General features: G+C 37.7%; 1 protein-coding gene across 1 annotated transcript in view; it reads left to right on the top strand.

Moving 5' to 3' along the window:
• DENND1A (DENN domain containing 1A) overlaps nt 1-25804 on the top strand; it is a 216570-nt gene that overhangs the window by 171218 nt on the left and 19548 nt on the right. The window contains 4 exon segments of the mRNA XM_050907872.1: nt 323-394; nt 1495-1551; nt 7756-7786; nt 7789-7886. Of these exon segments, the coding sequence (XP_050763829.1) occupies nt 323-394; nt 1495-1551; nt 7756-7786; nt 7789-7886 (258 nt within the window).

Here is a 25804-nt window from a genome sequence, read left to right as displayed (position 1 = left end):
TGAGGGTGAGTGGAACAATCATAGAACACTGGTTTGTGAGATGACCTATAAGACAAGGGGGTCTTGGTATTAGGAGACACTGACATTTTTCGTTTGAAAACTGCTGTATTAAACAGAATTGGGGTTCCTCTGGAAAACCAGAGAAACATTTAGTATCTTTTTACTTGTGTTCTTTTTCTTTAAATTTACTATTTTAATATTCAGCTCTGCTAATAAGCATAGTTAATGCTTTGTTATTTTAAGTTAACAATGGTGGATTTTAGATTGCTGTTTGCTTTAAAGAGCTTTGATAAAATTTATTCTATTGTTACTATAATTATAGAAAGGAAGTGGAGCCATTTTGAATACAGTAAAGACCAAGGCTAACCCTGCCATGAAGACTGTCTATAAGTTTGTAAGTATCAAGTACTGGCTTACTACTGAGATAAGAGTCTAATTACGATTCTGTTTTAACCTTTCAAATGAAACTCAAGACTTAAATTCATTTTTATTGGACTCACAAAATTACTTAAAATACGCATTCATCTAAATTTCAAATTTAAATGGAGAAGTCATTTTGAAATTTAAACATAATTGAAATGCAAAGGAGGAGGGGAACTTGTGATTTCTTTTGAAAGTATAGGTGATAAATTCTATTTATTACATAGAACTATTTCTGGGAAATAGTGCCTATATGCTCTACTAAGCAGCTCTACCATCTCATCATTACTCTGTTGGAAATCATTGTTACCTCAGGTTTCTCTGCTTGCAGCTTCATCGAAATAAGGGAATCCTCTCATTTTCCAAATTGTTTCCATCTTTTCTAAATGTCAATTAATTTTCCCTAGAGATTTCTTATACCTGCTTATTTAGAGCCCAACTTACTGAGTTATTCTTTAAATGAAAATGTTTTCAGTTCTGTTAACAGCTAGTATGTTACTGTGTTATCATGTATGGCTGCCAGTTTCACTGTGCAAGATAAAACAACATAGAAACAAGCGAGGATTTCTTATAAGCTCCATTTTAGGAAATAATGCTACAAAAAAGCATTGAGATAACTATGCAAACTTTTATTTTCTCCTGCCTTCTTCCAGCCTGAGAGAGATGAGTAGGATGAAATTAGCTCTACTAAATGGAACTGGTATCCAGAGTACTGCAAGGAGAAAGTTTGCAGGCTTACTATTACTGTTGATTGTTAGCTTATAGCAAAGATAGATATTTAGAGGGGAAGACTGAGGGTGTGGAATGCAAAAAGATGAAAGATGTCTATGGCATCAAAACAGAGAAAACACAGTTTTTGCAATGACTGTGTGTGTGAGGGGGGTGGGGGTCGTTTTTGTTTGTTTGAGGGTTTTTTAGCTTTCTATTTGTTTTAATAAGTTTTCAGTATCCTGTTAAAATTTTTTCCTTGCCGTTTTTAGTAACTAGAGAAGGCGAATCTTGATGCACTGAAATCAAGCGTTGTCACTGGTGGGAATAGAAGGGGATTTTAACTTAAATTAATTTTTCATGCAGGCAAAAGATCATGCAAAAATGGGAATAAAAGAAGTGAAAAACCGCTTGAAGCAAAAGGTACTTGAAGTTCTTATTCAAAATGTATAAGCACCATGTATGAAATACTTAGCCACAAAAAGCATTATATGATCAATAGGAAGCTGTTTGATACAGTGTTGTTAGCACACTTCAAAATGCATTACCAGCTGTCCCGGATTTTTCACACTGTTATAAATATTCACAGACAAAAAAAACTGTCTTCAAATACATTAAGGCTCTGACTTAAACCCACAAAAGCCAGAAAATTGAGTGTTCTATTTGGAGTGGTCCCTCTCCTGTCCTTTGTGCTGGGGCATTGTGGAAGGGGACTTTATGTGAACTGGGAGATCTTTCCTACGGTAATGGCAGTGAACTTTTTGCAAATGGCAAATTGTTGTTATTTCTGCAGTAATCTCTCCGGGAAAATAGTATAGTCCCAAATCCATTGGGAAAAGAATTTCTATGTTTCATGAGTGTCTACGGCAAAGTTTAGGCATAAAGGAATTAAATTACAGTTGGTGTTCATTTCAGATTTGAATTATTGCAGAAAAAATACTCAAACCGTTTGTTGTTTTCCAAATCTGTCTTTGTTTGTAAACAGTACAATTCCAAGAATGCTGAATTGTGTTTGAAGAATGTGTTATCCAATACTAATTGCTCCTTTTAAGCTAGAAGTATGGTCATATTGATACATACCTTATGAATGAATGGTTAACTCTGCCTTAGGTTTATTTCAGATATTCTGTTTATTCTATGAAGCAGAGCTATTAGAGTCTTTTGGGAAAACAAGATAGCTAACTTGCTAATAGAACTGAAGTTCTTATTCAGAAATTTTTATTCAATTTGTTGCGTAATAGTTTTGGGGGTTTTTTTGATCTGTGCTATCTCAGTAAATTTCTTCTCTAAATTTCTAGACCATCATCTTATGATAGCGCTGCAAATATATTCCTATGGCACAAACAGAAATCTATCTGAACTTGTCAGCAAAATGTTAATACAAAGGGATTATTGTGCAGCCAGGTTATGAACTGATGAAATTAACTGTGTGTACAATCCAAACGCTGTTCACTCTCTCAGTACTCTAGCAGATTGCTAGAGATTTTTGAAGAAGATAAAGTTGCTTCAGATGCTTTTAATGCTATTTTATTTTATTACACTTACTACTTTATTTGTAACCACTTAGGTATAATATGAAAATATTAGAAACATGAAGCAGTTTTCTTGTACATGGAATTTTTTATGTAATTCCATGTGTTTCACTTCTGGACGTAACCTTCATGAATGCTAAAATGTTTGGCCTTCTCCTGTGCGTTTCTAAAGCAGTTGGAGCTGTGTAAAATGACCAGATTGTTTTCCTGTATTTTAAATGCTAATATAATTGTATGCTATTCTGTGACATTTGTATAAAAGGCTGAGAAACATCTCATTCATTCATTGCTTTGTTTTATTATTATTGTTGTCTTCCTAGTCCTTCAAGCAGCAAGCATTCTTTCTAAAAAACACACATAACATTTACAAATAAATAGCCCAATTTTGTTTCACCTTCCTTATTATGTGGCATTTCTGTAAGTAAGATGGTTAAACATGATTGTTCAACATATGCTTTCACAAGAGCTTAAAAGATTTCTATGAGTAGTTGACGCATAGTGCTCTACCTCTCCTTTCTTCATTAAGTCTGTTCTTTTCTATCCCATCCTCTTCTCCATTTTGAATGCAAGATAGGAAGATAACTCTAAAATGAGGTATTGCTCTGTTTAAAGTGATAAAAATAGCAAAAATTGTTTTGGCCGTCCTCATATTATTTTTAATCTAAATGTCTGTGCTGCTCTGTTGACAAGTCTATTAGTGCATCCTCACCAATTTTCATGTGAGAACATTGTATTTTTCATGTGTTTACTTACTAGTGTGTGCAAGTGTTAACTGTTTGAAATTCTGGCTTCATGAAATACTTAATTTTTGCCAAATTTGGGGTGCTAGTCTTTCATCTTCTAAGGATAACCTAAGGTTATTTTTAAACTGAAGTTACTATCCACTGCATTTTAACGTATTATTTTCCATTATTAATACAAAAAGTATGCAGGCCACTGCATAAGGCCACTGGTAAGGAAAAGTCAAATATAAACATCCCTTTTCTAGTTTTTGCTGCCAAATATGAGCAGCTTCTGTACAAGAAAGAATTTAAAAATGCAATAAAGCTAGAGGTCTGCTTCCTACAACTCTGCATAGCAATGGTGACCTCTTAAATATAATCAAGAGCCCATTTTGCCCTTGGTCTGCTCCAGTCTTGGGTTTGAATTGCAAATGAGAAATGCAGGATTGACCTGTTGAGAGGTCACTGTGGTGTGTGTAAGGTCCTTCTTTAATATGATAGTAGGGATTGAATGGGGCTCTATTTCCATCCCTTGTTCATTTGTGGTACAGTATTTCAAAGCAACAGAAATAGTTTTCAGAGGATTCTTATGAGTGATAGCAAATAATTGTTAATAGATACAGCATGGTAGCTTTATTTTATATCTGATACAGTACTTTTTTCTTTTTTTCTTTCTTTTCTTTTTTTTTTCCCTTCTTTTTTCCCTTTTTTTTTTTTTTTTTTTGGTAAAGGCTGCTTTTTCCATTTCAAAAATGGACCATGGTGGTCAAGTCACTCTGTTATTGGCTCGTTTGAAGCTTAACTACATAGAATTAGGAAGAAGGAGGAATATGAATGGTACCGTCCTCAACTTTCAGTAAGGAGAATGTAACTTACTGAAAGCTTCTGGATAAGACAATTTATATAAATGGTTGGGCACTTGGCGTTAATGTATTCAACATTATTTTACTTACTAGAGCTCTGTGTGGCTCTAGTTAATGTCTGTTATCAATGGGCTGTTGTCAGTGCTTTATTATCAGTACAGCTAGAAACAACTCATTTAGAGGTTTATAAAATAACCTGAAGAATCCTTCTAGACATTCTGGCATGTGTTTTTTGCTCTTCTAATAGACAGTATTTGTAGTCCATTACAAAAGGTCCCTAGAAAAATTACTAATGCATATTTAAACAGAGGAAAACCTTATTCAGTTTCCAGGATAAACTTTATATATCTGTAAATATATATCTTACTCATTCTCTGAAGTTCCTCCTTTAAAATAAATAGGTAGTAAAGATTTCACCTGAACAAGACAGTTGTTAGGGGAAGCACTGTTTATGTATGGAGATAATTACAGAGTGTGATAGATCATTGTCATTCTCTTTTTTCCAGTAATCTATAAAGTATCTTTTTTCCTCAGGCGAAAGATGTTTTTGTTTTTAATAATATCCTTAAATTAAACTTTCTTTTCATTAAAAAGTCACTGAAACATTGCTAGGTTTTTGCATTTCTGGAGAATTTATTCCAGTAATGAGTAACTTATCACCTTCCATTTTCTTCCGATTTTTGGGAGGGATAGGTCTCATGTTTTTTGTTGTTACCCTGAATAATATATATGACTTAAGCTACTTCAGGAATGTCTTGCTGGCTTATACCAAATTCCTTTTTTGGGGACATGTCAGAACTGAAAAGTCAGACTGAAGACACATCTACACGGTATGATGCACTGCAATACAGAGAACTGCTCATGAGCACCAACCAAGCTGGTACACTTACACAGCACAGCTTCAGGTGGAAGTACTAGCACTGGTCTCAGAAGCAGTGTGGAAGTACGAGACAGCATTCTGGCTGGTAAATCCTCTGCCTCAGCTGGAATGCACAGGTCTATCTGGCTTTTCTTTTAGTACCAGGAATGGGCACTGTTTTTTTTAAGGCCTGCCTGCAGTATGATCCACTGCCGTTCTTTGGTCATTTGTAGTTCTCAAGCTGAAGAACTGCTTTTATCAGTAGACATTTTGTGAGCCCTGATACCTTTCTGAAGCTGAAGTTCAGAATTGGAGAGTCCTGTTTTCCTATTTGTGGTTTTATCTGTCTGTCTTGCGCTCCCCATTGACTTCTGAATAACTGTATTCAAAGCCTGTTAGTGGACTGAAGATATGTCACAGACTGCTTTGAAGGACTGTTGTCTACTTTCCAATTATAGAATTGCCAAACACTTTGACATTTAGTCATTTTAAAGTTCCTTGGAGCCCTTATTTGGGGTGTTTAAAATCAGGTTTCTCTGTTTATTTAGCTCAAATGTGTTTTCATTGAAGGTAGAAAACGAACTTTTGTGAAGCAAATTTTGCTTTAGTGACTGAAGCTGTGTTGTTGATTTGTCTTCCTTTTTGGGATTTTGAAAAAATAGAGAGGTATCAAATCATTTAATTCTCATATTAAGTAAATTTAAAAAAAACGAACTTTGACTGAAATCTGCTGCAGTTTCTTTGGAAGTCTGTACACTAAACACAGTGGAAATAAGCTTTAGGAACATGTTATTTTTGTATGCAATTATATCATCAGAGAAGTACAGCAAATCTATAGCAATAAAAGCTGCAAGGACTTGCAGTGATCGTTATACATCTTAGGGGGTTTTGCTTAATGGCTTGATCTGTCTGTATCTTTTATCTCTTCCCATTCCCCTGATGTCCAAACTTTTGTGTCCGTTTTACATTTTTCTGGAAATTTTGCCTGGATTGGAAGATGCTTTGCTCTCTGATTCCCAGCTGTCTATTGCCTTGGTTGGAGCCACAGCTCCAGGTGGAACTCTGAAAGCTCTGAAGTGCTGGGAACGTCCACTGTTCAGTGCAGGTCAGGTGGCTTTGAATGTGCTGGACACCTTTATGGCATACACATAACAGGTCTGAAGCTTGATGCACATTTCATACGGCTACACTTGTATAGAAATATGTAAATAAAGTTTGTATTTAATGGCATTACATTTCAGAACAGTATATGTTGCTGCCATAGGTTATGTGATTCCAAAACTGACCAGATCCCTCGGTAGCTTGTTGCTGTTTTGGAGCTGAAGTATGAGTTTGACAGAAGCTTACATTTCTTGTCATTGAGTTGTTTGGGGGCTCTTTGTTACTAATTGAGTGTACTTTGTTGTATTTTTTTAAAGACAAGGTAGCATTGTGCAGCTGGAGGGTGGGGGGAGGAAAAAGTTTTTCTCTCTGCTTTGACCTTAACAAGTTGTTAATTTGCCCACGATCCTTATGCCCATATTGGTGAACCACTGCTCTACCAGCTGGATCTAAAAAGGTCTCTCAGCTTCTCTGTGGAGCAGACAAAGCCCCTTAGAAAGTCCATCCAGCTTTTTGTTTCATTTGACCTAAGCACATTAGGTCAGTCTGTGTCCAAAAGAACCATTTCTAATTGGCCATCAGCTTACATGTCTCATTATTGTACCTTAGCAAGACGGAAACTTGAGGGGGCATGTCAAAGGTCAGTGAATCAAAGCAATGTCTATGTCAGCAGCCAACCTTAGGTCAGTCTTGCAGAGCTACAGTGTGTGCAGGTTTCTCTCTATATTTACCAAGCATTATTTCCTTGACATTGTTGCAAAGAGATGTAAGGTTTGGGGCCCACTGCGTTACAGACTATTTCTCAACTGACTTTCAAACTCTTTTCTCCTTGTCTGATTCCTTATGTCTGCATGCCTTTGTCTTTTTCAAAACCTATGTTACATATACCATACATACACTTGCCAAGTCTTCTAACCCAGGTTGGTGGGTCACTTTACTTCTGAAGATGAGGACTAATGTCAAAAGCAAAAGCAAAGCAAAACAAAAAAGCATCCTGCTAGGCAGCAGTTGGTTTTATAGAATCTCCTGAAGGTATATTCAGTATACACAGACTCAAAGATAAAATGCAAAGCTAACTGAGCTGTGAGTTTCATCGCTCCTTGCCACTTCCACAAGTAATTTTTCTGCTACAGATAATTCTGTGAAGTACATAAACAGAATTACTGTTTTCATTTAGCTTTACAAAAAGCAGAATAGCCCTGTTCCTAGGTTTCTGTTGAATTTGTTCCTAGAATAGAAATTTTGAGCTATGTTTTTTTTCTCCCTATATATTTCCTGGCTTTTGCATGTTTAAGTCAGACATTTTATTGAATGTATCTGTTTGCATGCAACATTGGTATTAGGAGGAGAGAGTGGTTGTGTACAAGCTCTGATGGACAAAGTGCAACAAAATGTTTTATTCTAATGATGTTTTCTTTTCTGTACTTTGGTTTTTTTCCCCCTAACATCAAAATTGTTAGTCAGCATTATCCTCTAGTGTCTCCTTTGTGCCCCTTACCCTTAATCAAGAATGTTCCTGGCCATGCTATTCACCTTTTCCTACCATACAGGACATTGCTGAGAATGGGTGTTCTGCAACACCGAGGAATCTCTACCAAGGACAGCACCTTCTCCATTGGTTGAAAAGAAGGACCCTAAATTAAGAGAAGATAGAAGACCAATCACAGTACATTTTGGTCAGGTATGTCTTAGTGTTAGGTTTCTTTAAATTGTGTGACTCAGCAAAAATAGTTCAGAGAACAGTCACAATAATGAATATGCCAATTGTTTCATTATTTTTTGTAACTGAATTATGTTATTATAGATTTATTTCTGTTGTATCTGTTTAAATGGGAATCTAAAACCTGGTTTTTCTGGGGTTTACTGATTCCTTTTGTTCATATGACAATTTTGAGGAAAGTAAATTCTAAGTGAATGGAGGGAAGCATAATTATTATAGCAATTTTATAAACTATTTTGCTGTTCTTTTAGCATGCAAAGTGCTACAGCCCTCAGGACTGAGGATGTATAATTTAAAATGTCCTCTGTTATCTAGCCAGATCATTAGTGTCAATATGGAACATCCAACTATTAAAGCATTTTAACATTCTCTGAAAATTAAATGCGATGAACTAAGATGGAAAAATCAATTAATAGCTTATTAGTGTACTCTGTATTTCAGTATTGACAGCTGAGCTATACACATTAGTTACTCTTATAATGTTGCTTTTGATATGTCTGCAAAAGAGTGAGTTTGGTTGTGTGGGTTTTTTAAGAGCTAGTTATTTAGAAAATGTAGTTGCTGTGATTTTCATGGAAAAACATACAGTGTTTATTATCAGTTTGCCAGTGTTCCCCTATTAAGTGTAGCCTGACTCAAAAAATAACATTATTTGTGTTCACAGTTCTCTTTTCTTTCTCTATATCTATTTTTTACAGTATTATGATCAGAAAACAGGAGTGAATATCTGATTTCTTCCAAGGAAACACAGTGTAATTTTAAAACAATTGTAAAATATTGGGAATTACAAAATGTGAAGCAAACTAGATTTTTAGATAAGTATCTATTAATAGAAACTAGTCAGTGTAGCTGCATTGACTGTTTAGGTATTAGATGGGGTACATGAGATATAATCATTGCTCAGAGCAATGTCGTCTGTATCATTTTAGAATTAGATTTCTTTCAGAACTTTCACCACTGTGCTAAATGTAAGTTCTTGGAGACTTTTTTTTAAAACAGATTCTCTTCCAATTAAATATTTGCAGTAGTGATTTATTTTTCACTTACTTTCTGTGCCAATACAGTTGAGAGGAATTGGGGCTACTGGAGAAATGTAGCCATCTAGCTCTGGCAGGAAAATGTTACATTTCATTTAAAGCAGTCAGAAATCCAGATAATATTATAATCTACTTTCAGTTTTTTCCTTTAGATTTTTATAAAGGATGGATGGTTCAAACAGTTTGGTAGATTAACGAAATATATAATCAAGTGGAAAGTGCAAATTTAAATTCATGAGGTTTTTTAACGGTCACTTTCAAATTTTTTAATGATCACTTTCTCTGTGGCAAAAGAAACACACATCAGCTTTACTGAACCACTGGCTGTGGTGAAAGGCTCGCTTGCTAAATGCTTATTACTGTCATTACATTACAAATGTCAGTTTCCAAAAAATGATCTAACTTAGCAGTTGTAGGGCTATATCACGTATAGCCTTTGTCCTTTCACGGGTCTCTTTTTCCTGATATCCCAATACCAAAATGAAAATTAAATCATACTTTCATTCAAAAGGAAAAGATGTTCAGGTTTATGAAATATAAATTAAGGCTTTGGGGAGGAAAAAAGCAGCAACATTTACTGTTTAAATGGGAGATGGCTTCTAACTAGTGATTAAAGGGAGAGATTTTAGTGTCACTTTTAACTCTGTCTAGAATACAGTAGGTGGGAACAATTAAAAAGCCACAAGAACTCTGAAATAAGGGCTGTTTGTGCATTCACAGTTCTTATAAACTGAAGAGGATGAAAGAGGCTTTTTTCTCATTGTCACTTGCTTTCTATGTCTGCTAGTATTATGCTAGTGTATATGGCAAAGGCAGACTTTTTTAAAATGCATGCATGCGGATTAGGGTCAAGCCCTGTGTATCAGTAATGCAGTAAGCCTCGTCCATACCACTGCAGTGAGAGAGCCTACCAACAGCAGCGAGATGCTTTAATTGAGACATGCTGTCAAAGTGACAAACACATTTGCATACAGTCTATTTATTTTCGTTGGAAAGGTCTGCAGTCTGCTGTTGGTTGAACATTCTTAATCAGCTCGCTGTAAGTGAGCCGGCAGCTAGCTGTCCTATGCTAGGTGCTTCTCTTCATTACATGACAGATTAGCTAAAGGGGGATGGGCTAGCAAGCCAGCAGCAACCTTTAATTTTAACTCATTATCTCTCACCCTATAGTGAGGTAGTTTCTAGCTTTTCCAAATGCAGTTGTGTATCTGCAGTTGTTAGGCTACAAAAAATATCAGTAAAATATCTTGAAATGTCTTCAAATGTATAGCACCTCAGCTGATTGTTCTCAAAAATTTAGCAGCAATTATCTAACTGTGTGACATTCCGTAGTGTTGTAGCTCATCTTGGCGAGTGGTTATCAGGCATTGTTTGAGAGGGTTGTTTATTATGGAATTGTTTTAACAGTGGTTTCTGTAATACTAAGACATTGTGGGAAAGCTCTCCTTGATCGTGAAAAGAAGGATTTTAGCCAGATAGCCTAGGGCAATGCAATAAACATTTAAACAAAGTGTTCTTAATAAGACTACACGAGGAGACCAAAGTGGAAGGGCGTGACCACAGCTTTTTCTCCGGTTTGACTTTGCATGCTTTTTGGTTTACTCAGGGTGTACCTTTAATATTGACCCTCAGATCAACCAAATATAAGGAACTAGCATCATGGACTGTGAGGCAATACAACTGTACTCAACAAGTAGCAAGAGCAATACAGGCAACTAAGGTTTAATGAATGGAGAGAAGAGGGAACAATTTTCAAGCCAAGAAAAAGATTCAAATGAATAGTATATAGTACTGAATATTACTCTCTGTTTTGGGGAAAAATAAGGTTAATTATAGTAGAAGATACAGTGCTGCAGAGAACATCCTTTGTGAATGTCTTATTATCGCTTGCTTTCGTCCGGCTTTTTGTCTTAAAACCTGACCAAAACTTACTTAAAACATTGGAACACATGCTGCACATTCAGCTACCAGCATCCACTGCCACTGCCATAGCTGTCCTTGGGATCCTTCCCAGTGGTGCCAGGCAGGGCAAGCACTGTGAGCCCACTAACCATTGAACAGGGCAGAGTGGGACAGCTAATACAGGTGATGTGCGACTCGGGTGTTTGTAGCTTTTGCTTCCACGCATACACTTCCACTTTTTAGGTAGAATGCCCATGTTTATCTTTGTCATCTTTTAGCTATTTGGAGAATAAACACTACACTGTGTCACTGTGACTGTTTTGAACACATTCTTTGTCCAAGCAAGCAGCTATTAGGGGCTACTTTGGCAGGACCCACAGCTTGAAACAGTGAGGTCTGTTGTGATACTGGATGTGTTTGTTTTGCGTTGGTTTTTTGGTAGGGTGGAGAATGTTGTTTGGTTGTTGCTTTGGTTTTGTTGTTTGCTTTTTTAAAATAACGTTCATTTTCACCTAATGGCTGCAGAAATTTTAGTTCTTTTGATTGTTCATAAGTCTTATAATTTTATGTTCAAAATAAGGGAGACTGACTGTCTGAATACAGACCTTTTCATAGTATTTTTCAGATTCTGAGTTTGCATTAGTGGTGCTTGAGTTGTGTGTTTCAGCTAGAAATTTCGACTTCCATCACTAAACTGTGATAAGGATGCTGCACATCACGAGCTACTGTGATAAGGATGCTGCACAGAGCATAATGTTAAGCAGCCTTAGATCCCTTCCACTTTGTGATTTTCATTAACTGATTGATCTGTGTTGCAGTTCAATTTTGTCTGATTTCAGAAGTATGTTGTTTGAGGAGTTCTTAATATCTCTACACCCTAAACAAACATGACAATTTATAAGTTGCCTTTATGCCTTTAAAACAAAACAAAACCAAACCAAACACCACACCCCAAAAACCAAAACCCAAAACATTTTCATTTTCTTTTTGCAAGACTGAACTATCCTGATAAGGTATTTTGGGGGTTTGGATTTTTGAAGTTTTTTTGAGACAGAAGTCTCAAATATCTCATTCAAGTATTTGGGTAAGTTATATTTATACATGTTATATATGTTATAGCCAAAAAGCAAAGAGTCTGCGAAATGCAGGCATCTCCTTAATGATGGTGATTGTATAGCTGTTTCAAGTAACACAAGCAGCTCTCCAAAATATCTTGCTGAGTTTTTAATGAACAGCGGGCTTTCTCAGTTCTCCGACATGTATTTATTTTTGCATTATCTAAAGCAAAAGAAACAAAACCAAACCACTTTATAATGTATAAATTGACGATTTTGCTAAGGGAGATAGGTAGATTAATATCTGAATCTGATAATTTAGAAGCCTTTTCCCTCCAGAAGACAGTGCTTAACTATTAGGCCACTAGTACACCAGCTGTGGCTATGATAAACACCTACAGTGTCTGTGTACCACAGCCAGCAGAAGAAATGCTATATGATTTTTAGGTTTTTGAGACTTTGCTTAGATGAGCGGACACATTGACAGGTACCTGTAACTACTGCAATTGTGTGTCCTGGTGTGTGTTCACAGAGCCCTATTAGAACCTGTACCATTGTACAGTCTGAGATTGTGGGTATCACGTGGTCAAACAGAGCACTTAACGTTTGGCAGAGTTGTAGCCCTCTTCTTGGGGAGTAAAGGGGGCACTTTATTTTGCAAAAATATACTTGTTTTTAACACGTCTTTCTCCTAATGAAGCTTCTGCTTCTATCCACACTGCTTCCCACCCCTCCACCCCTAATCAAGCCTTCATGCTACTCCTCTGAAACGTTGCACTGACTGCTTCTACAAGGCCTCCTTGTTCATACAGGATCATTACCTATGCCCAGTCTTCCCATCTGTCTTTGAGAGGTGGTATAAGCACAAGAGAGGGTGAGCCTAGAGTCTTTAAAAACAAATCTATACTTAGGAGCATTCTTTCTCTGGAGCTTTTACACAGTCAGTAGCACAACTGATCTAGTACAATTAAAACAACAAATGATAAGCTGCCAGAAACAGCATTTGTTGGGAAAGGGTATCATTTCATTAGAAGCAAGTTATACTGGCAGTTCTGTTCAGCTCTCTAATTGTTTCTATTATAATTAGAATGTCTTTTGTCAGCTTAGGTGTGTTTATGTTTCTGTGGCTTGTTTTTATTTACCAGCAAATAGAATATTTCATTCCATTTATGTACCAAAAGGTAAAGCTTAAGAAAATACAAAAGACTCTTCCAAATATGTCTTTAAGAGATTCAATCATATTCCATTCTTGATGCAAACTAGAGAGAATTAGTATTCTGGGGGCTAATGTAAATAACTATGAAAGAAATGGAAAATATACTCATCTACTAAAGCAGCTTATCTGACTGTGAAAAGACTTGTCCGTGTTCTCTTCCCAGCTGATTCTTACTGCTGTTAAACTTTCGCAGGCCATAAAATGGAAATTGCCAGCTTATTTGCTGTTTTGATCATTTGCTGTAAATGAACATGTTCATTTTTCCCATTCATGATCTGCACTTAGACATGCAGAACAAACAACTCTGCTCTGTAGGGCAGGTTTCTTCTTCAAGAAGATTAAACAGCATTAAGAGGTCAGGGGGAAGATGGGGAGAAAACCAGCCAGCTACGTTCCAGAAATGTAAAACTGGATCACTGAGGCCAGAGGCAGCAGAGGGAGGGATTATCTCCAGGGTAAAAGAGATGAAGTAGGGAAGGGAGGAAGGCTTCTTTGCCAGACCCTGTGACTCCCTTCACACCCAGGTGCCTTGGAACAATAGCAGATTCCCCTGGATCACAGCGGGCATTATGTGGCACTGAGGTAGAAACCAAAGGGGAAAGGGGAAAACAAGTTCATTTTCTAATATTCATGCAACTGTATGCTCTGGTTGCAAAGCCAGCCTCCTGTTCTTGCCACTCTGAACTGTTCTGACAGTAGAGATACCTTTATTAAGAAAATGAGCTTCCATTCCACTCTTGCCCACTGATAAGCAATATGGTCTCCCGGTTCCTTTCTGCTGAGCCACGTGGAGTTTCTTCCCTCTCTCCATTTGATTCTTTATGGATTTAGCAAAAGTATGAGCCTAGTTCTTTAAAATAATTTTGTCTTCAGAAAGCATATTTTCTACCCTCATTTCTTCTCACTCCTTTCTTGGACTGTTCCTTACAAAAAGGAATTCACTGTTGCTCAGTAAAAGTCACCTTGCAAGAAAGGCAAATTTATTGGCCCAGAAGCACTTGTCCATCTAATGTCTACTTGAGACTACTCAAATGTCCCATCAGGTTCTTAGGGACAGTGTTCTTAGTCAGGGGAATAAAAACAATGTCAATGGACTAGAAAATAATCCATTTGATTGAAATTCTGCTTTGTGGTGTGCAAGATTTGCAGAAATGGCAATCCATGGGATAGGAGTTATCTAACTAAAAGGCTTGCACTCTTGTCATGCGTGTAAATATTTGACAAGTGAGACCTGGCGCTCTCTTTAGGAAGATGTACACCACCTGCAGAGCATACCCAAAGGTTACTGCCTCTCATGCACTCACTTGCCAGTATTTTCTAATGAGCAACCAGACAGCTATGTCTTCTCAGCTACTACAGCACTGTAGTATGTATGTAGCTCATGTAATGTAGGAATTCATGCTTTGCAGTAAGATTATGTGGCTCCAGTCCTGCATCCAGCAGATGTGTTCATCCACGAAAAAGCACATTCCGGACTATGGCTTTTAGTGTTTTCCAACTGTCTTGGCATTTCAAGCGGTTCTTAAACAGGGATGTTCAGAATAAATTTACTGCCCTGCGTACATGCAAGTCAGATGCCATAACGCTTGGATGTATGAAGAAAATACTGTGGTTGAGTCGACCTCCTAGGGCTGCGTGACAAGCAATAGCAGCTGTAACACGTCTGCAGAATTTCCTTGTTAGTCCTGTTATATTGAGGAACCCATAAACATCTTGTAGAGAGTATCTTGGTCCATCACTGCTGGCATGTGGAAGAAGAATTGTGCTTTATAAATAATACATACATATAAAATAAATACATCCGTACATGCAAGGCTAACCAAATCACCTAGATTGACAACTTGAGAAAAGCTCAGAGGGTCTTATGGATGACTTGCTTAGTCTATCAACGTAGATCAGCATCCAGAAACTTCTTATGTATTACTTATGAAGTTGATACGTGCAGTTAGGCCAGAACTGTCTGAATTGACCTCTGGGCCCCTGGATTAAACTAGAAGATTAAAGGGAGAGAGTATGTGAAACATACGATTCTTCTAACTGCTAACCCCACTGCGATTGCTTGTTTGGCCAGGCATTTTTTGGATTTGCCCTTCAGAGCTGGACTGATTAATACCAAGTAAAATGGTTGCAGAGTGCCATGCTACAGATAGAGGAGCCATGTACTTTTGTGTGGAGGAGTATCCCCCTAATTATGCAGACTTCCTCGGTGAATGATGAAGCTGAGCGAAGCAGATAGTCATTGCAGTTTATAGAACTCCTTAAATGAGAGACCATCTCTCTTTTTTTTTTTTTTTTTTAGAAGTGTTCTGCTTGCTAGAGAGGAATAGCTGTTAAGAGATAATAAGGGGTATGTCCATTTTCCAACATTTTAAATCATGTGGGTTGCAAGATCTCCTTGATTTGAATTCCAGTATCAGGCCCACAGAAAGCCCAATGTAAAGCTGACAAAATGACCAGTTAAAAAAGAAAACACACACAAAATAGTGCAGCTTTTTTTCTTTATATTTAATATTGCATTGCTGGATTTTCCAGTATTTTAAATGAAAAATATATGTAGTTAGTTCCATGTTGACAATGTCCTTGAGGATTTGACAGTGAGATTTTCCAGCAGTTGCTCTTCGTTAGAATCCTGGTGGTGTTTAATAAGGCAGCCAAACTGCTGGCACCTTCGGTTCTTGTTTGTTCTCCGAGGGCTCGGGGCTGCTGCAGTAAGCACATCGACCAGGGCTGATCATTACAAGGGCGTACGCCACCATGAATAAAAATGTCACACGTTTTCCCGTCTCACAGCGGTACAAAATGTCAGTCCTGTCAAACAGACATTGCAGGTAGCAGTGAGCAGTCAGTACAAATTGGGAAGCCGAATATTCCCCCAGCTTTCTGATATTCTTCATCTGAAGCAGAAGAAAAACAGTTGTTAACCTATTAGCTGTGATTTTAAACTCTGCTGAGATAGTAGATGGATAGACTTTAACACATGGGGATAAATATATTCCTGGGGTCTGGGATTTTTTGCAACATGTCTCTCCATCCACATACGTTGAGAAACAAATAGAATGAAAACAAGCCGCTGCAAAATACACCTCATTTTGGTAGAAGTCCTTTGGAAATTTGAACATCATCTCAATGAGATTCTCTCTCAAACCCTTCCCTGTTTTATCTCTGTGAATAGTTCTGAAAAAAACCTCCTTGCTGTTTTGTTAGTAGTCCAGAAAGGGCATGGTTCAATGAGTTAAGGGAGTTTTCTTTCATGGTCCTTTCATCATGCAGTAACGTAACAGGCAGTCGTGATTTTATTCTCTCTCTGTACGAATGAAAGTTATGCTGCTTTCAGGCTAAGGCATATATATGTAGAGTCCATAGGATATGTTATTTTCTGGGTGTTAGACGTGCCTTAGTACCATGGACATATCTGTGTGTTCACTGAGTTATCCATCTAGGGTTCAGGCATGGATATTGTTAACGCAGGGTTCTGCTGTTACTGCAGGGTCCAGAAAAAATCTGGTGCAAAAGATTAGGTGCAAAGAAGGTGACAAAATATCAAAGAAATAACAAAAAATGGTACTAAGTCACCAGTGGTTGCCCTAAGGGACAAGGAGAGCAGGTAAAATGGGCTGCAGTGGTCTACGTAAAAGTGAGTCTCTCAAAGAAATTTACTTAGAAGTCCATTCTGTAAGTAGAAATTTCTTTGGTTTTGCTCTGATACCTTCTCAGAACAAAAAAATGGTGTATGCATTTAAGCTAGTGAATCGTTGCAAATGACTCCCTTACCCAAACGGCATTGATTGCTGAAGCAAATTGCAAAAGGAAGGCTCAGCAAGGACTGCTCATGTCAAAGCACTACAGAAACAGAACAGAGCAGTTAGAAACTGGATTAAAAGAATGCTAGCCTGCTCCTGGCTTATGTATTTAGCTGTCAGCAGTATGATTCTTAGAGTCATCTAAGGCCTCACTACGTATAAACAAAATAGGAAACAAAATGCGTGAGGCTTTTTTGAACCAGAACGACTCTGGATTGAATTAAATATTTGGTGTTCTGTAGGCATCTGTTTCCTTTGGGAAGAGATACCTACCACATATAGCTTAACTTACAGTGGTTTTCAAACTGTGGTCTGCCGGCACCTGGGATCTGTGCCAGGTAAATAAGAGGCTGTTGACAGTCATCTCCTTTGGAAAATGTCAGGAGTCTTCAAACTGCAAAGTGTTGAATAATATCAGTTTAATAGTTAGGGGGTTTTTTACAGTGTTTTAGAAGAAGTGAATGCACGTATAGATGGGAGGAGGTCAGGGTTTATTTTCAACTGCACAGCAGATAAAAAGTGAAATAGAAGAACTAAGTGGTCACGATCTCAAATTGTGTTGATATCATCTTTTGTGGGTTTTGTACTGCTTGTTTGCGTAGTATATGAACTTTCCTGTCACTGGAGCTAGGAAGCAATCGGAAGTCTTGACAGGTCTTTAAACCACAGATACCATTACAAGTTAACCACTACTACATAATATTCCTCCCATCAACATCATATAAGAACACATGCTACTTTGGGGCATGGCCTGAATATGTCTGTCTGCTCAACACTTACTGCACACATTGAAAAATATGTCCATCTAATTCTCAAAATTTTTCCTTTTTTCTGTAATTGCAGACAAAAGAAATAAAATACTATTCAGTTCTACAGCCAAGGGGTTTATTATTTAAGCCATGTGGTTTTAGAATAGCATCGGTTATAAACAATAATAATCCACAGTAGTGTAACCTGTGGTTTTAGGATTTTCTGTCCCTGGCAGTCTTCCATAACAAGCACATTATAAGACGTAGCTAAGAGGCCTATTTGCTTCATCCTGGTGGATGAAGCCTTTTAACTTGACAAGATATACGTGATCCTGATATCATGCTCCTGCTTTCATTCTTCGTTTTAGGAGAGATCTGCATCTGGTTAGTACCATGTAAGTCCTAGATTTAAAGCAAACTCTGGTATGTTGTACATTATAATATTTAATATTTTTAAAAGTTAGCTATTCTGGGATTGTTTGTACAGTATGAGATTAATAGATGGACATTATCAACACTGCCAAATGAGGATGAGTTATCAGTGCCCTGTGTCTAGATGCACCATAAAAAGATATTTTTTACCCTTGATTAGGAAGGACAGAGTTTGTCTCAGCCAGGAGAGAGAGGAAGCAAAGGTAGACATCCAGAAAACCCCTTTCTTCCCCTAGAGTAAAGAGTGAGTTTCCTCTCAGTGGCTTTGGGATGGTCCTATGCATCTTTGGCAGTATCCCACGACACCGGATATGACTCAGACACCTGAAATAAAGATCCTTATTCAGTATTAGGGAAAACAGGAACTTATAGGCACCTACCTTTCATTTCCTTCTCTTACTGTCTACTTCTCCATTATGTAATGGAAGATTCCTGGCTAGAAAGGTAAGGAGATAGTCCTTGTTTTTCTCGTTAAACTAATCAGAGTGTTTAATTGTGGCAGTCTCTGCCCCTTTAATAAATTCTTGGCACAGCTATAGGCATTGCTACATTTTTGCCAGATTCGTTCTACCTTCCCAATCTACAAATATGGCTTGAAGAATGAGGCATCCCTTAAAACATGGAGATTATTTTTATCACAGGACCCAGCAGATTTCTGTTGAAGTATTTCAGAGTGTAAATTAAAAATATATGCTGTAAAGCATACACTGTTCTTGTCATCCCAGTTTGTGAGCAGTACATATGGGAGTATGTAAAAAGTAGTGTGCGCGCTGTGCAGGGATCTGGATGGATAATAAAACAGCTGCCTCATAGATTCCATCTGCTTTCTGTACTGAATCTTTTTAGGTACCATACATTTTTCAGTGTTGTTATTTTCTCCCATTTTTTTTATTGAGTGTTCAGTTGAGGTCCAGCATGTTCTTCCAAAGTCAGCACTTCAGATCTTTTGCAGCATGATGTGTTTGAGCATGGGTACATTCAGGGAGTGCATTTCTCTCCCATGTCTGATTGTTTTTAAAACATACTAGCAGTTTTTAAACTAGTCTTGAATTTCTGAAGGAAATAAGATATTCATGTAGAAAAGCTTTGCTTTGGAAATTATTAGAAACACCCCTCACTACTAATTGAGAAAGAGAAACACTTCTTTCTATATGTACTGACAAACCAGTTTTCATCTAGTTGTGTTTCCTTTATGCATTTTTTCTAGTTGCACTTGTTGCTGCATATGAAATAGCACCTCTAATTTACTCATAATGCTCTGTTTTGAATACCACTTTAAAAAAAATCTCAACAGGCATCCACAATTAGTTTGAGATAATATTCTGCTCATGAGCTGTTACCTCGCAGACCAAAAATGATCTTTTTGTAATGTTTTCTCTAGTCTAAAAAAACCTAAATAGCTGTATTGTGAAAGTTCCTTGGATATATAATAGCTACTTTATGAGATGTGGGATCTATAATTTTTAAATAGTATTTTTACAGTGTAAAAGTAAATGTAAGATTTTTTTTCCTCCAGCATCTCATAGCTTAAAATCACTTGTCTGATAATTAGTAAAACAGTGCCAGATCTGCAGTCATAAAATCGGCTTTCTGCAAATTTTCTGTCTTGTTGCTTCAGAAGTATTTAGAACAAGACCATTAAGAAAATATCTAGAGTAAAAAGGTATGCTGGTAAACAGCTATTGGTAAGAAAGTGCTAATTTAGACATTTCTCCCCTTCATAGAAAAAACTATAGTATATACGTTTAGGAACATACCTAGAATAGCAATTTAGCAGCTTTTAGCAATGTAGCCATGTGCTGTTTTGGACCCATTCATCCTTACAGCACAGGTAATTAAGTTGATATTCCAACACAGCTTCCCCTACTGACCTTTTAGAAACAACGTGTTTTGCTGCATTAACAAATTAACTTCAAATCAGTGGCTTTTCCAGTAAATATGGTCTTAATATAGTTTAAATATACTTGCTTATCCCATTCTGGTGATGGATACTAACATCAACATTAAAAATGAAGCTCTGGTAAAGGGCAAGTAACTGTTATCTCCTGGTGGACCTCCACGTCAGTTACTCCTCATTGCCCTTTGCCTATTCTATGCTCCACAACACTGATTTAAGCCATACTATTTCCCTATCCATATTTAATGGAGAGAACACACTGCTGTGAATATGTAGTTTTGTCTTACCATTCTATTCAGATCTCTTTAGGGTTCCGTAATGTAGTATGTGGTGCAATACGTACAAGACTTCAGAATGAACTTTATTTCTGGTAGCACTTCAGTGGATAAGATAAATTTGAATCTGAGTGTTGGATTTCACTGTGTTGTTACAAACAGTTCTGAGAGTTAAGTTAACACGCTGCCTTGCTTAAAAGTCCAAGAGACGCAAAAGTTTCTACACCTTTAATCTTTTCCCAAAGCAGCATTTGTGTGTGTCTTTATTGTGGAAACACATAGAATAATTTTTTGATCAGAGATGAAAGCTTAATCATATGTGATATTTAAATCTCAGCTGGAAAAAATAATCCAGTGACAGGATAAGGATATGAAAGTATTAGCTTCTGCAAAGAGGTAGTTCATTGTTACTGAGTAGATCTGCCTGTAACCATCACCCAAAGAAAACTGTCTCTGTAGCATCAGGAAATGTCTGATAGAGAGGCCCTTCATGTACAAATGCCAACTGACTATGTGTTCTCCTGCTTTACCAAACCCCTTTCTTCACTCCAGTTTTTGTAGTTAACTCAGCCACTGTGTGCAGTTTAGTATTAACCTTATCCCCCTCAGATCTGGACTGTGGGACCAGGTGGTTTCCTTCAGCTCAGTGCATGGATACAAAGAGCCTGCCTTAGTCCAGCTCTTAGGAGGATTGTGTGACTTCCGCCACTGCCTGCGCTGCTCTGGGAGGAGATGTATTTTATGCATGCACTGCTCCTAGATCTAAGCATCCTTGAAAATGAAACTTCAGCATTTGTCTTTCTGCTTGTTCAGAAAGCACTGTTGAGATCGGAGGGTACTTGGCTGAGTTATATCTCCTTTCCCTCACCAGCCCTGCCCCCCACCCCCCTGGTCATAGCATTACATGCACTCTGTGTGCTGACGTGCATATAAGCAGAACCCTAATATGAGGGAAATCCCACCTCCAGTATGTACACCAAATAACTGCTTCTGGATTTTGCATCAGGAACATGTCACATGTCTGTGAAAGTATGCTCTTCAGATAGTTTTTATGTGGTAGCTTGCTTAATTGCCTGGAAGTCCCACTGTCTTCTCCTCACCTGAGTTTGCATTTCAGCTTGAAACTCTTGGCTTATACATAAACAGATAGGGTAATTTTTATTTTCACTTACATAGAACTAAAATGATACTTGCACAAAATGTGCCCTAGCATGTGCTTGTTCTGTCCTTGGGCAAACTGGAGCATTCTGTCCGAAATCTTCCTATGATCTAGAGAAAGAAAAAAAACGTCTTCCCTTTCCTTCCCTCCTTCCTTTTCCATCTAACTGGATTCTGCATTACAGAACCTTGACCAAAAATGAGCCAGTTGACACTTTTGCTGGAGTGTATCAATGCTCCTTCTTGTACAGGCTCACCTTGTGTATCATGTGTCTTGTCCAGTATCTTGCCACTTGCAGAGAGAAGTACCAGCTGTTCTGGAGGAGAAACAAGAAACTTTTCAGTAGATAGATGCAGAATTTTAACTACTGTCTGAGGAAAGCTTCTCAAGATGTTGATGCAACAGATGACAGTGAAAAAGCAGCTATCCATCCTTTCTTTCACTGGCAAATCTTGTAGCAAGGTCATGAATTTGAATGATGATTTTTTTTGTTAGGGTAGATCCATAAGGAGTTTAGATTTTGACTCTTCAAAGCTATGGATTTATCAGTAAATTGTGGCTGGACTGAATTCCACCTGGAATTCAAGATGTCAGTCTGTGTGGCATTGATTTATCACATGATAACTTCAGTAAGAGAAGAGGAGAGTTCAGTCAGTCAAAAGGTAACTTTGGAAGAGCAGCAAGATGAATCAATGCTGATACCAATAGAAAGGTTAGTAAAAAGGAGGAGAATGCTGGGAAGAGATGACTGAAGGTATGACATTACACTTGAGCTTATGGTTTTAGATTGTGTTAAAAAAAGTCTATCTGAATTGCAAATAATTAAGTAGAGAAATATTTTTTTAAAAATCTGTCACTTCACAATCCCCCAATAAAATGGAAGCTGAGCTAACCTCAGTAAGTGTAGATAACTCATGCGTGTATCACAAACCTTGAGAAATTCTGTCTTCAGTATTCCTTGATCCTGCAGTTGAGTAATTAAATGCGAATCACAGCTCATATTAAAGAGTTTTTTACCCTCTTGAAATGAGAGAAAAATTGAAAGCAACATGGGCTTACGCTTATCACCCAGAGACCAAAAGCAAAAAAAAGTATGTATATATAGTTTTGAGTTCTAGGCCAACATCATGATGTTTTAAGGTCTGACTTGTAATTGTTGGTCAATTAGGTCTAACAGGAGTAAAATATTAGTGCTGTGTGTAGTTTGGCTACAGGCAAGGAACAGGCAATGAGATGGTAGTCCTATTAAACTCCTCCACATTGTACTGGAATATCTAATGCTCTTACTCTTTTCTGTACTCTCTGGCTTGTGTATGGATATTCTTCAGTTCACATTAGTAATTCAGCTGAAAAGGGTACCGATATTGGGGACTCTTTTAACACAAAGCGTAGTTTTCAGATACCCCCAAATATTTAAAACTTGATTTTATTGCCATTGTCTAACCAGACAGTGATGTGGCAGATAATTAACAAATCCTGTCACACATTTTCTCAGGAAAATATTTTTCCTCCAGCGAGTACGTGGGTGGGTAAGTACGGTTCAGTTGTACATGTCCTTGCAGTGACTATAATCAATGTATTGACCATCTCGCTGGGAGGTAATCCTCAGCTACTGTGTTGTCTGTCTCTCTTGCTCTCTGAAGGGCCTGCCTTTGTCACCCTTTTTTCAGAAGCTTTAATAATACTGCCATTGGTTCATCAGCTAATACTGTTGATGCTACAGTCTTGCAGTGTTTCCTCAAAAATTATCCTGGCTTTTGTTATAGAAAGGAAAAACTGATTCCCAAATCAAAGACGACACTGCTAGCCATGGCTTTAGGAAAATACTTAAATTTCCCACCTAAATAACCTACTTGAGAATTTTCTAATGTAGGAATGTTCACAATTTCTAGGTAAGTGAAAGAGAAAAAATAACAAAGGGAAGTGTTATGCAGGAGGCATAAAAACTTTGAAAAGATAAATGAATAATAATTGCATCTTGTTTTTCTGCTTCATCAAATGCTTTGCCTAAGTTGCTAGGTAGTGAGTGCATGTCTTTTAAGTAACTAGAAAAGTGCAAATTTCAGATTTTTCAGTTGTTCCATTATGCTTCTGAAACATAATGGAAAATAAGTATGCTATGTTACATAACATAAGTTAAATATATTTTAAGATTGTGCTCTCAGCCTGAGCAGATAAGATGGGAGGATACACAGCAGCATAACTCAACTTCTGTGAGTGAATTGAGTAATATAAGGTATAGAAGAGAAACAGTTCCATAGGGCTAATGGCAGCCACCTCAGCTTGCCACTCTGTCATTTCTCTCTTTGTTCTCTTTGTTTTCATACTTGCTTTCTTGGAAAATACAGAGGGAAGCTATCACATGGAATAATTCTGGCCTCAGCTCTCCATCCCAAGTCTCTTTTTTTTTTTTTTTCTTCTTTCTTCCCCCCCCCCCTCACCCACCCCAAAAAGCTGAGCCAAGTACATGTGTGCAGTCTGGCACTCCTTCATTGACAACACAAGTAAGGAGAAATGAACCAATGGATACAAAATTTAATGCGAAATTTGAAAAAAAAGTCTGAAGAGCTGCAAGAAGAGAATGAAAATGGTGTGAAAAAGGGTAGGCTGGAGTTGTACTATTACACAGTGTGAGGGCAGTTGAGAGAGAATGTCTGTCAATCTAGAATAAAGACTATGCTAGTAAGAAACTAAGAACTACTGAGATATGAATCTGGAATCTTTTTTGGAGAGAAATACAGTAATCTGCGTAAGCTTTCTTTTTCTGTCTGAAGAAGCTGACTCCCACTGCCAGTTCCTATTCCTTCTCTGTACGGCTGACGGTTTTTGTCTGTGGAAGGCACCGTGGGCCAGGGGCAGTGATGCAGTCGTCGTCGTCGTCGAGCAGGCATTCAGAGACATTCCCATGTACTCCTCGCTGAGGGCTCTACTTCTCTCTTGAAGTGCTAATACGTGTACACAAGCTGCCACAGAAAGGACGTTAACTGTGATCTTGTTCTCAACATCAAAGCTGTGCTTTAGGATGGTTTTATTTAGAATCTCATTAATTGTCAGTGGATTCCTTGTCTAACAGACTATACCTTAAGATGCCATCTGTGTGAGGAGAGTCATGCTGCTGGCTCAGTCAAAAGCAACTGGACTGGAATAGCTCCAGTGCTGTTACAAAGCAATGAGTTGGCCAACTGCTAATTTAAAAAATGAGAGACCAAAATAGGCATCTTAATGCACTGTTCTGTCTTCATTAGAACTGTCGGTGATGGGGCTTTTAGTTTTTTTTACAATGACAGCACACACTTTGCTCTAGGCAGTGCATTTAGACCTTGACCCAGTACAGTATCTAAACATGTGCTCATCTTTCAGTGTTTGAAAAGTTTAATTGACTGAGGGTTTTTTCCCATGCTCTTAAATGTCTTTGCTGCTTTGAGGCCTTTACCATAAGTTTTCACAAGCACTAAAATCACTCTTGAGATTTTAGTGAAAGCTTTTTTGAATATCCTGCTTTGCAGGATTCTTTCCATTTGCATAAATGTCGTCTAGAACACTTGGACCTAGAGGTCCAAGAATCCACCTTGAGCATCTTTGTTGTCTCAGTAAATTTTGGATGATCTGGTCTGGAGCGCTGATTGTGCTACCTTTGGTTTAACATAAGCTATGTTAAGCCTACGTCAACAGGCAGATAGAGCTACCTTGCCTGTTGTGGCACTTTGTAGGTCATGAGATTTGTCACTCTTTTTTAAAAAAAAAAAAAAAAAAAAAAATTGCATTTTGTGAGGTGAGTATGAAGTTAAGGTAAATCATGTGTTGTCATCCACTCATACTGCTTTTGCCACAAAATCAGAGGTGTTTTCATGTAGGTGACTTTAATTTAGTTTCCACTTTGATACAGCAGCAAAGACTCCGTCCGCCTCGGCCACCGCCTCCAAAGATACAGCGTTCATCTAGGCCCGTGAGTAGTTGGTAGTTTTGTTTCACTGCCACAGCTTAACACTGCCTGAATTACGCTCTTAGTAGCATTACTAAACCTTGGTAGTTTGGATTGTCAAACTTTGCAAAAAAGCAATGTGTGAATTATGCTCCTAAACTCCCTTCCTCTCTGCTGCGGCACAGACCTGGGACCTGCATTTATTCTGCTTTTCTTTGACGAGTTCTGCAGCTTTCAGTCAGTTCTGCAGGTAACTGATGCTGCTGTTGCAACATTTGTTTTCACTTTTGCGGTGATTTCTTAAAAAGTCTTGCTAGGCTGGCATAAGTTTTTAGCCAGTGAGCTTTTGAAGACTTGCACTAAACTCGAATATGAAAGGAAGCAGAAGTCTGAAGAGAAAGTATTTATTCTCTGCAAGTTATGCTTTAAATTAAT

The sequence above is a fragment of the Gymnogyps californianus genome, chromosome 18, assembly GCF_018139145.2.
Source record: "Gymnogyps californianus isolate 813 chromosome 18, ASM1813914v2, whole genome shotgun sequence".
Classification (NCBI taxonomy): Eukaryota; Metazoa; Chordata; class Aves; order Accipitriformes; family Cathartidae; genus Gymnogyps; species Gymnogyps californianus.
Note: the sequence above shows the minus strand (reverse complement) of the source record. Positions and strands in the feature narration are given on the sequence as shown.